We start from the raw sequence: 12,921 nt of genomic DNA, 5'->3' as shown, positions 1-12,921 counted from the left end.
GTGTAATGACAGATGGACCTAAATCAGACCTGTTGGATGTGCCACAGGGCTGTATTCTTGGTCCTTTGTTATTTATTATTTATATTAATAACATTGGACAAGGTGTACAGAATGAAACTGTGCACCTTTATGCTGATGACACAATTTTGTATTCTAGTGGCAAGCGTATATCTTAAGCATTTAAGTATGCACAGCTAGCATTTGATGTGATTCAGGAGAATTTATATAATCTCAAGCTTGTGTTAAACGCTGACAAGACAAAGTACATGGTTTTCTCAAATGCAAAATCTAAGAATTCATGTCAAAATCAAATTGTTACATTCAATGATCATCCAATAGAACTAGTCAACTCATATAAATATCTGGGGATCTGGATTGACAACAAGCTAAATTATTCAAAACACATTGAGACCCTGGTGAAGAAACTTAAATTAAGAATTGGCTTTTATTTTAGGAACAAAGTCCTCAAGCAGGATTGTTGTCTGAGTTGTTCTATAGTTTCTACTTTCTGAGATGTACAGCACCAATTAAATATGTTCTCTTTTTCCCACGGTGCCGCCGAGGGCATCGCAAGTCAAATTCAGGTCAAGCATTCAGTCAGTCAGTCAGTCAGTCAGTCAGTCAGTCAGGTAGGTAACACTCGGTGAGATGTCGCTTTGTGAGATGGCCTCTAGAGGGCGTCTTTGACCAAGATATGGCCTCTCGCCTATGGGCTAAACTCCACATTGAGTCACATATTGATAATGCCATATTGGATCCCACACAGAGCCACACTCTTCGGCGTCAATTTACAGACATCCACATCTTCTGCTGTCCTGCAAATCTTAATGGTCGGTCACGTTATTCCCTGACCTGTGACGTTGGTGGAATAGGTAATTTAACCGATAAACGCGTCGTGCTAGCTGAGCATTGCTCCACACTGAGCCCCACTCTGCTGTTAATTTAAATGCATTCACGTCTTCGTTGCCCTACAAACTTTAACGTTAGGTAACGTTATTATCTATGGTATCTAAGTGACGTTAGTAGAATTATTTAACTGATAACCGTGTCGTAATGCTTCAGTGCAGAGAATTGAACACGTGCCGCGGGTCTGTACAGGATCTGTGCTTGTTCTTTAGCAAACTCAACATAAGTCAGGTGATCAGGCGTACTGTGGCTTCTAAAGCGTAGACTGTAGGCCTCAGGAACCAGTTCATAGGCCCTCAGAATGGCACCTTTAACTGTTTCATAATCTGCGGAGGCATGTATCCCTCCACTATGTTCTCGTCTATACGAGAGTACCATTATCTCCAAATGGAACCCATTAGTAATCACAAGTGTCAAAGTTCAAAACTCAGGGTAAACTAGCCTACAAAGAAGCTACAAAGTCAAACACTAGAACTTTACACAAACACCGCTAAACATATCACACGTTAGGATCATGCAGTTTGTAGATATTGCTGGAGGTGTTCCAGGACATCTGCAACACAGCACAGGTTACAGGTAGAATCAGTGGACATAAGAGGAAAAAAACAGGAAACACATTCAAATACAGTGGTTAAAAAAATCTTAAATAAATACTTACAAATAAATGAAAAATGAAATAAAAAAAATATATTAACAACACAGGAATAAAGTGAATAAAATAAAGAAATTGAAAATAATAAACTATAACATATAAACTTTATTTCTATAGCACTTTTCAAAAACAATATTAAATTGATGTCAAATCCCCATGTGGTCAGACTGACAGATGGTCTGCACACTGATCCTATTTACTACCACAACACACACACACGCGCGAGCGCGCGCACACACACACACACACACTTCCTACTAAGTAGTAATACTACTAAGTAAGCAGTAAGCAAACAAGGTGGTGTGTGTGTGTGTGTGTGTGTGTGTGTGTGTTTGTGTGTGTGTTTGTGTGTGTGTGGGTGTGTGTTTGTGTGTGAGTGTGTGTGTGTTTGTGTGTGTGAGAGAGAAAAACTACTGGTCTGACCAAACTTATGTGAATGATGCATGTTGCCATGGAAACCAGCTTTTTAAAAACGGTACTGATTGGCCTGGAGGACAGGTCAGTACTGCAACCACTTTACTGTGTACTGCATAATAATGATGATGATGATGATGATAATGATAATAATAATTATAATAATATAATAATAATATTAAACAGAGACGGACAGGAAGAACATAGAGGACAGAGCTGCTGTTCTCTCATTGGTCCACAGAGGGAGGGAGGGAGGGAGGGAGTGTGAGAGAAAGTGAGAGAGGAGAGAGAGAGACAGACAGACAGAGAGAGAGAGAGAGAGAGAGAGAGAGGGAGAGAGAGAGAGAGAGAGGGAGAGAGGAGGTGTAGGAAGTGGATGATCAGGATTATTCTGAACCTTTCTGAAGCCGCAGAGATTAAAGGAGAATTTCACGACGAAGAAGAAGAGAAAGGAAAGAGAGACAGAGGAAGAAAGAGAAAAGAGGGATAGAGAGAGAAAAAATAGGGAAGTAAGAGAGAAGAAGAAGAGAGAGAAGAAGAAAAAGAAGAAGAGAGTAAGTTTTAAAGGCAGGATCCCGTTAAGGATTCACCAAGGTTGACTCACCGCTGCTCTGCTTAGGATTTATTCATTTAGTTTGGAACCGGAACATTCTGGACCAGAAGACCAGCAGGACCACATCCACAGCTGGACCAACTGAGACCAACTGGGACCAACTGAGACCAACTGGGACCAACTGGGACCAGCTGAGACCAACTGGGCCAACTGAGACCAACTGGGCTAAAGGGGGCTGAACCAGACTGAATCGGGCTGAATCGGGCTGAACCAGGCTGAACCAGGCTGAACCGGGCTGAACCGGGCTGAACCCAGATGGACGGGTTTCAGGCCTACGGAGCGGGGAAGTCAGGGGGGGCGTTCGACCCGGCAACCTTCTTCAGACAACCTCAGACTGTGGTCCGGATCCTCTGCTGGGTGAGTCTGTGAGGATTTCAATTTTTTACACATTTTTTTTTTTACAATTTATCACAATTTTAAAAATGCCAAAATGGAGCAATGAGACGTTTCATTTTTTTTAGTTTCGTGAAAATCCGAGATATTAGCTACTGTATGAGACCTTCAGACAATTAAACAAACATTGTAGTGGCTCATTAACATAATCATTATATCTAGTACATTAGCGTTAGCTGTGCTAGCACAGACCCCCATAATTATAACATCTGGTACATTAGCATTAGCCATGCTAGCACAGATCTACAGTCAATCCATGCCGGTTTTTGAAACTTTTAGAAAAATGTCAGCATGCTAATTCACAATGGGAGTCTATGATTACTCTTTGCTACCTTAGCTAAATTGTACACCAAGTATCAAATTAATAACTAACTGTTTTATCTTTGTTTTGTTTTTTGTTTTTTGGTTATTGTTGTTTCCATTGTATACATCATATAATTTCAAGATGTATTTTTTGTTTTGTTTTGTATTGTCTTTATTGTTTTTCTTGCTTGGTGCAAATAAATCCTAAATCCTAATAAATAATGAATCAATGTATGAACAACCAGTTTAGATTAGTAGGTTATAAACCAGCAGCTGGGTTAGTTAGAGTTAGTGAGAGTTAGTTAAGGTTAGTTAAGGTTAGTTAAGGTTAGTTAAGGTTAGTTAAGGTTAGTTGGGTTTGTTTGGGTTAGTTTGGTTAGTTGTGTTAGTTTGTGTTTAGTTGTGTTGTGTTTGGTTAGTTAGGGTTAGTTGGGTTAGTTGTGTAGTGTTTGGTTAGTTAGGGTTAGTTGGGTTAGTTGTGTAGTGTTTGGTTAGTTAAGGTTAGTTGGGTTAGTTGTGTAGTGTTTGGTTAGTTAAGGATCAGAGCAGAACTGTGTGTTTGAGCGTTGGTCATGAGATTCATATTAACATTCCTGAGACTGAACACGAGACTCCAGGAAACAAAACCTGACTGTTCTACTGAAATCCTGATAAACACAGAAGCTCTACAGGATTTCTGATTGGACGGTTTGGAGTGGGGAGAGGGGGGGCAGATGGGCGAGAGACATACATACTGTCTAGAGAGAGAGAGAGAGAGAGAGAGAGAGTTTCCATGTTCACATTCACTTTATTCCCAGAGTGTAGAAGGGTTTCCCTCGCTTCAGCCTTACTGTTTGATGAACCCACTTTCCCTCAACCTGCCTCATCTACTTCACTACGTTCACTTAGTTATTTCCTACGTTTCCCAGAATGCCTTTTGACAACCTACAGAGAAGGGGCGTGAACTTGCTGCTTTCAGCTGTGGGTTTTTCCTGAAGGTGGAGAGAGAGAGAGACAGTGACAGTAAGAGAGAGCGAGAGTTTTTCCTGTTGAGAAGTGAGACTCGCCCCCCTTCCTCAAGCCCCAACCTGTCTCTCTGCTGCAGTGCAGTCTGGTCTCTCTCCTGCTCCTGTGGGTGGAGAAATAGTTCTCTCTCCTCTTCTATGATGGAGTTCTCCTTGTATAATTGTTGAACTTCGGTGCAAAATGCATCAACAACAGCTGCTTTTAACAGAGTTACAGTTTTAGGAGAGTTTTGTCTTGCTGTAGAACCTGTTGAAATAGCACACAAGTCCTGTTCAGCTAGATTCTCATTGGGTTAGGGTTATGGAGGATGAAGGTCATGTGACTCCAGCTCATCAGCCTATAGACCTTCTTGCCTGGTAACGATCTCCCCAGCAACACTCTGCATAGCAACGGTCTCCAGGCTTTAGGATTTAGTTAGGTCAGAAGGTCAGCCTCACACTGAGCATGCCCAGTACTTACCTGGCTTACTGTTCACTGTGTCAAGTTAAAGCTTACTAGGCTACTGACTACTACACATACAATACTAACACTAATACTCATAATAACATTATGTTATTAGCCCTTTTTTTAAACAAGGTCTAGAAAGTGCTTCACAGTCAAGACCATCAAAAGAACAAATGGTCGGTGTAGTTCAAGCAAGGCTTTGCCGGGGTTGGGGGTTTGATTCCCCCACACACACCTCATCCCCTCCCTGAGTTAACCTGGGGAGGAGGTGATGGGAGGTTTCTAAGACAGAGTTTACAAAGTGGTGAAAGCATCTGATGCTGCGTTCCAGTGAGGTCAGACAGTGGGAAATTCTGACTTCATACCAAGAAAACTGAAATGGATCGGTCAAGTCAAAAATCCAAGTAAGAAACTCGGTCCAGATTTGTCAACCTGGAGGTTTCAGAGATGCAGCTAGCTGTTGTCACGTCAACATGGCGGCTCACACTGCACACAGCATCACTTTTACCATGTTTATAATCCTCAAGGAACTGGAGCTCCATTTTCAGCTCTGCATGACTTTAAAGACCCATGTTGGGGACTTTGAGCTGAGTCTGTGCTGTTGGCAAATCACCTTGAAAGTCTGATCAATTCACTAAAAACATCTTTGCCTTCAGTTACACACAAAAAATTTCACTACTTCTAGCGCCTGTCTCAATAACTGGGTTTTTTCCTTTCCGTTCACCACCGAGCTTTGATTGACGAGAGGACAGCCAATCAGGCGACCAGGCTGTGAACTGTAAACAGTGTCGGGCCTGTTGGACAGACACTAGCATTCACTACCAAACCAAACTTTATAACTGCTTGAGACTTGACTTGATGCATGAAGAGAAGACTTGAGACTGGACTTGACTTGGGTTCTGGTGACTTGGGACTTGACTCTGACTTGTACTCTGATGACTTGAAAAGGTTTCTAAAGTCTTGACTTGAGATCTTGTGTTTGTGTAAATGACTTAGATTGAAAGTGATGAGATTTGTTCCAGCAGACGACTGAATTTAAATTCTGTTTTCTGAATTTGTATGGAATGATTGAATTTATTGAAGTTGAAACTGATTATAGAAATCAAACTCATGATGCTCTTACCAAGTTTTTATCCTATTAAAACCATATTGCATTGAAAAGTCCTAGATATTTAGTTTTCTTTAAGATATTAAATTGATATTAATTAATGACATGGACTTGACTTGCTGTTCTACATTTAGACTTGAGACTTGACTTGAGACTTGAGACTGACTTGGGACTCGAGTTGACTTGGTCTCACCTCTGATTTGGGCCGACAGATCTCTAAACATCTTGTGACTGATAGGTGAAATGTGTTTTAGACTCTACCTCTCTCTACCTCTGCCTCTCTATACCGCTCTCTGTGTCTTCCAGTCCCTCTCCACACACACACAAACACACACACACACACACACACAAACACACATACACACACACACACACACACACACACACACACACACACTCACACACACACTGTGGATTAGCGGTCAGTGTGTGATCACAGGATCAGGACCCACGTGGCATGCAGCACAACGCTGGCATTCACAGGTCACATGACTCAGGCTGGGGTCACATGACTCAGGCTGGGGTCATGTGACTAGTGCTGATTTTTTTTTTGATGAGACATTTACCACAAACACACATGGAGATAGTGGGCTTGTTTTGAAAGGCGTTTCACTTTTGTTTGCCTTGACAGTAGATGACATCAGGCAGGTGCAGTCGGGGGCGGAGTCAAACAGCTCGCAGCACATCGGACGGTTCTGTGTTGATGCTAGGCGGCTTCACGTTTGCGTTCTTCATTGCTGACAAAGTGGACACTGTGGAAATCCCATTATGTTTACATGAAGGCTGCATGAGAAATTCTGCATTACATGACTACAAATGTCTGTGAATCAAGTGTCTCCTCATTTTTAAATAAATGGATGGAGACCGCCTGCTGTATGTGATGCAATCTCAGAGGTTTGAGCCATATTTCAATATGGACATAGCATGTCAGAGAAGTTGATTGAGATTGCATGTATGGACAATACGTAAAGACATTAAATTGTAAATATCAGAATTGTAAATGTCAGATTTTCTAATTATTTTTTTCTGTAATACTGTAGCCTTTCATTGAAGTCTCACAGTGTGTAGAAAATTCATCATACAGAAACAAACAAGGAACCTGAATGTCAGAAATGTCCATTCATTAAGAATTTACTGCTTCAGAAGTTCTTGAGAGTTTAATACAAAGAAATAATGATGAAAAATATTGAAGTCCTAAGTTGAAGTCTCCTCCTGTCATTATGGGTGGCAACATACTTTTCTGAGCCAGCGGGCGCTCAGCTCCATCTATCAAAGTCGTTTCCCATCATGCATGTAGCTTTAAAAACTGCATGTGTCTCCACCCCATGACACTTCCATGAGTCATGCAGTCGAGTCGCAAAATTACTAACCATTATGCAGCGGCATTGATCAATGCACAGATCTAGCTGAACTCGATTTGTCAGTCAAACACACAGAGAGTCAGTCAGTCAGTCAGTCAGTCAGTCAGACAGTCAGTCAGACAGTCAGTCAGACAGACAGACAGACAGACAGACAGACAGACAGACAGTCAGTCAGTCAGTCAGTCAGTCAGTCAGACAGACAGACAGACAGACAGACAGTCAGTCAGTCAGTCAGTCAGACAGTCAGTCAGACAGACAGACAGACAGACAGACAGACAGACAGACAGACAGACAGACAGTCAGTCAGTCAGTCAGTCAGACAGACAGACAGACAGACAGACAGACAGTCAGTCAGTCAGTCAGTCAGACAGACAGACAGACAGACAGACAGACAGACAGTCAGTCAGTCAGTCAGTCAGACAGACAGACAGACAGACAGACAGACAGACAGTCAGTCAGTCAGTCAGTCAGTCAGACAGACAGACAGACAGACAGTCAGTCAGTCAGTCAGTCAGACACTCAGTCAGTCAGTCAGACAGACAGACAGACAGTCAGTCAGTCAGACAGTCAGTCAGACAGTCAGTCAGACAGACAGACAGACAGACAGACAGTCAGTCAGTCAGTCAGTCAGACAGACAGACAGACAGACAGACAGTCAGTCAGTCAGTCAGACAGTCAGTCAGACAGACAGTCAGTCAGTCAGACAGTCAGTCAGACAGACAGTCAGTCAGTCAGTCAGTCAGTCAGACAGTCAGACAGACAGTCAGTCAGACAGTCAGTCAGTCAGTCAGTCAGTCAGTCAGTCAGTCAGTCAGTGTGTTCTGCATGAAACCAGTAATCAGCTCAGTTCAGTACGATGTGACTGACGGGGAAACAAAGAGGTTCAGTGTTAAAATGTAAAATCCATAAGAGTGTCAGTCAGGTGTTCGTCTTTGAAAACTAAACTCAAAGAGACAGAGGTGAAGAAACAGAATTACTGTCAATAACAAACAATGGTAATGTGCTCCTCTCTCATGGGAGCCTCCACCATAAGAATGAATGGAGCAGTTAGCGAACCAGTTTCCCCTCTTTCTCCCACAGCTCTTCTCCATAGTAATCCTGGGCTGCGTGGCTAACGAGGGATACGTCAATCGGCCGGACGAGGGCGAGGAGTTCTGCATCTTCAACCGCAACCAGAACGCTTGTAACTACGGCGTCGGCATGGGAACACTGTGTTTCCTGTGCAGCACCGGCTTGTTGGCGCTGGATGTCTACTTCCCTCAGATCAGCGGCGTGAAGGACAGGAAGAAGGCCGTCATGGCCGACATCGGAGTCTCGGGTACGAGAGAAGGCTTACAGAGAGACCTGCATCCGGTTTAGCAGATTCATCTCTGTGACTCTGATCCAGAGAGAATCCACTGAGCTCAACAGTAGAATCAGCTTCACTTCCTAGATCACCAACATTACAAGCAGCCAATAGTAGGGCAAGGCAAGGCAATTTTATTTATATAGCGCATAGGCAATTCAAAGTGCTTTACACAAAGTACATAAGACATTAGATAAGAAATACAGAATAAGAAAAATAAAATAAATAAAAGGAGATAATAAAGTGTAGTCTGGTTCCAGACTCCTGAATCTCATCCCTCCACTCTTCAGATTTGGTCAAGCGATTCAGAGAGTCTGGTGTTGCTCTGTTCAACGGCGATTTCTCGATTGGAAAAACGATCGGGCCAATCAGAGAGAATTTTTGGGCGGGACTAAAGTTTGAACCGTTCGTGTGACGGTTTTTCATTGCCGTTTTGGCATAATGTTTGTTGAAATCACTTCCTTAACAAAATATTGTCTTTGCAAAGACAATATTTTTGTCAAAAACAACCAACATTCTTGGTCAACAAGAGAGAATAAATAAAGTAAACTGCATCAAGAGGGAATAAAGATCTAGGCACGGATCTACTAACAATTGCAGGTGCATTTGGTACAGCCAGCGCAAGGTGTTTACTAAAGTGTGGCACGCAAATGAGCGGAGGCGCAGATAATTAATTAGAATTGCGATTGTGCTAATGTAAGAGCCACCTAATGCGCTCAATAGCACATTAACGGCAACGTAATGACGGGCAAAAGAAGCGCAAATGTCTCTCCAGTGGAGCTGGAAGTGTTGGTGGCAGAGAAAACCACAAAGAGCTGCAGAGTAGAGATGTTTTACCAGCGCGTAAAAAGTCACTCTGGAACGACATAAAGTGAATGCAGTTGGGCACCTCAAGCGCGATTTAGAGGAGCACTGGTATGATATGAGGAGGTGAGCCAAAATGCTGACCACAAATAAAGCCAAAGAGGAGCCTGAACTCCCCTGGAGGAGCAGCAGGAGCCTGGCTGAGACGCAGGTGTCAGGTGGAGGGATGGAGACCTGGTGGAGGGATGGAGACCTGGTGGAGGGATGGAGACCTGGTGGAGGGATGGAGACCTGGTGGAGGGTTAGGGTTACATACAGCTGGAGAAGCCGCACACACCTCTCCACTGTCCTGACAGTTAGTACACACACATGTTTTAGCTGCATTGTTTTCATCAAGGCAATGGCGCAGAGACATTGGCTCACAATAAGTGTCAGCAAATCCAGAGAAGAGCCTGCAACTTTTTTTTTTGTATATTTAGGTAATAGTCTGCATGTTGAGTGCGTATTCTGTTACTCTGCCAATGAGGCTTAAATTGTACATTTTTAAGTCAGCATACTCGTTTAAACCCTGCGAGCTAATGACTGCATGTTATGCTGTGTAGATGACTGTGTCACTTTGATCTTGGAGCCAGTTTTAGAAACAGTTCCAGCAGAGCGATCCAATGCGTAGAATGATAAGACTTGCTTTTTCCAGGTCTTAAATTCCGTGCGCAATCAGCAGGTGTTAACGGCCACCGCCTTTTGATAAATCACGTCCACTGCCGATTTGCATCATTCCCTCTCTTTATTTTGCACCTCAGCCTTGGAACACCCACAAATGCATATGCAATTAGACCAAACCGCAAAAAACGGCGCACACAGATCAATCCATGATTTCAGGCGCAAATGCCCTGTGCGCTGTCTTAGTAGATCAGAAAACAAGGTTTTAGCACCCGCAATGCGGTTTGCGGTGGCGCAAAGCTTTAGTAGATCCGGGCCCAAGTTGCATAGGCAATGTAGAATAAAAAACATTTTGGGCTGAGTTTTAAAAGTGGTCAGTCGGAGTTTCTGAGATCCTCTGGGAGTTTGTTCTAGCTCTGTGTAGCATAATAACTAAACGCTGCTTCACTATGTTTGTAGATAGATGGATCAAATTGACCTATTCCTGTGAGCCTAGAATGATCATGAAGATAGAGAAGTGAAAGACAGAGTGATAGTTCATGAGAGAGATAAAAGGGATTTGTTACAGTGAAAAGCTGAACATGTGGTTAAGCTTGTTTTGGTTTGTTCATGGTTTCACTTTTGGTTGTGGAACAGCACGCTGACATAAGGCTTTGATCATTACCTTTAGTTTTTATTCAGGTTTCCTGTTAAAGGTTTGTGAGACCTATGGAGTCCTCGAGAGACCACTATGATGTAGAAATCTCTACCTTTAGTTTCTGTGTACAATTTAGTGATCTTTTCCTGCAGCCAGCGGATCACAAGCTACATCCACTGTTAGATTTTTGGCCTTAAATTGACCCATCCATAAGGCAATCTTCATCAATAAATACCATGCACCATAACTTGATCATTCCTGCTTCTATTTTAAAGCCTCAGTTTCACTCCATATTTAATATATTGATACATTTCTTCTTGTTCTGTATAAAGTAAAAAGTAACTTTGAGGTTTGGATTTGTAAACTGTGTGAACAGCTTTCTAAACCGAGAATACCGAGTTCCACGTCGGCATTGTTCCTATCATGTGGTTCCTCGGGGACTCCACAGAAAACTGTTTTTGGTGTGATTTGATGCTATGAGAACAAGAGATGAAATCCTGCCCTCCTGTGACCTCTGACCCCTGCAGCCTTCTGGTCGCTGCTCTGGTTCGTCGGTTTCTGTTTCCTCGCCAACCAGTGGCAGGTTGCTAAGGAAGAGGACAACCCTCTGAACGAAGGAGCCGACGCCGCCAGAGCCGCCATCGTCTTCTCCTTCTTCTCTGTTTTCACCTGGGTACGTACCCTCCAACATACACCCTAACACCCTAAACTCTACACCCTAACACCCTGAACTATACACCCTAACACCCTAAACTCTACACCCTAACACCCTGAACTATACACCCTAACACCCTGAACTATACACCCCAAACTCTACACCATAACACCCTGAACTCTACACCCTAACACCCTAAACTCTACACCCTGACACCCTGAACTCTACACCATAACACCCCGAACTCTACACTCTAACACCCTAAACTCTACACCTTAACACCTTGAACTCCACACCCTAACACCCTGAACTATACACCCTAAACTCTACACCCTAACACCCTGAACTCTACACCCTAACACCCTAAACTCTACACCCTGACACCCTAAACTCTACACCCTAACACCCTGAACTATACACCCTAAACTCTACACCTTAACACCCTAAACTCTACACCATAACACCCTGAACTATACATGGTCATATGTCAGGGTGCAGAGTTTAGGGTGTGAGCCTAAACTCTGCACCCTGACACCCTGAACTCTACATTCTAACAACCTAACACCACACCCTAACACCCTGAACTCTACACCCTAACACTTTAAACCCTAACATCTTAAACTCCATATTCTAACACCCTAAACTCTACACCCTAACACCCTGAAGTCTACCCCTAACACCCTAAACCTATACCCTATATGCTATAAATCCTAAATTCCCAATACCCTTACACCCCACACTCACTACCCTACACTTTAACACCCTACACCCTATACCCTACACCCCACACCCTATAACCTACACTAAAAGCCTAAACCCTACAAGCCTACAACCCTAACACCATGAACCATAAAACTGACACCCTAACACCCTACACCCTATGACTGCAACCCTACACCCCTAATGCTCTACACAGTATACACTAATACCTTGACCACCTAAAACCTTACACCCTGTATAAACACCCCTATACACCCTGTACCCTATATACACATTCTCCTCTGTATGTACCCTAAATCCTATATACTAACCCATGTGTGATATACAGCACATACAGTAAGTACACCCAGTCTACACCCTAGAATAGTAGTTCAGGGGCCCGAATGAGTCCTCGACAGGTTTCCTGGGGTAAGTTCCAGACGTCCTTGGGGTACAAGGGGTCCTTTACAGGGTTCTAGGGGTACTTTGTGGGGTTTTGGGGGTCCTTTACAGAGGTCTAGGGGTACTTTATGGGGTTTTGGGGGTCCTTCACAGAGGTCTAGGGGTACTTTATGGGGTTCCAGGGTTCCTTGAGGAGGTTCCAGGGAGTCCTCAGCAAAATTAGATTTAGTTCATTTTCACTGTAATTTACTACACTAGAAATTATCCAAATTAGAGAATGTATACAAGTGACTAACCTCCTCTCTCTGTTCTCTCTCTGTTCTCCTCTCTCTGTTCTCCTCTCTCTGTTCTCCTCCTCTCTGTTCTCCTCCTCTCTCTGTTCTCCTCTCTCTGTTCTCCTCTCTGTTCTCTTGCAGCAGACTAACCTCTACTCCTCTCTCTCTCCTGCCAGCAGCTCCTACTAACTCCTCACCTCTCTTGCAGTTTTACTTCCTAATGGATTGTGTGTGTGTGTGTGTGT

General features: G+C 43.3%; 1 protein-coding gene across 1 annotated transcript in view; it reads left to right on the top strand.

Moving 5' to 3' along the window:
- Positions 1 to 2,840: 2,840 nt before the first annotated feature.
- Positions 2,841 to 12,921, top strand: part of LOC139661934 (synaptogyrin-1-like) — a 15,383-nt gene continuing 5,302 nt past the window's right edge. Inside the window, exons 1-3 of the mRNA XM_071540519.1 lie at positions 2,841 to 2,942; positions 8,280 to 8,517; positions 11,173 to 11,318. Coding sequence (XP_071396620.1) covers positions 2,841 to 2,942; positions 8,280 to 8,517; positions 11,173 to 11,318 — 486 coding nt within the window. The remainder of the gene's footprint in view (positions 2,943 to 8,279; positions 8,518 to 11,172; positions 11,319 to 12,921) is intronic.

This window comes from Centroberyx affinis, unplaced genomic scaffold, assembly GCF_046629955.1.
Source record: "Centroberyx affinis isolate AG114_WGS23_722 - 3 ecotype Tasmania unplaced genomic scaffold, CSIRO-AGI_Caff_v1 ptg003657l_1, whole genome shotgun sequence".
Classification (NCBI taxonomy): domain Eukaryota; kingdom Metazoa; phylum Chordata; class Actinopteri; order Beryciformes; family Berycidae; genus Centroberyx; species Centroberyx affinis.
The sequence above is the reverse complement of the archived record's forward strand: the minus strand, read 5'-3'. Positions and strand labels throughout refer to the sequence as shown.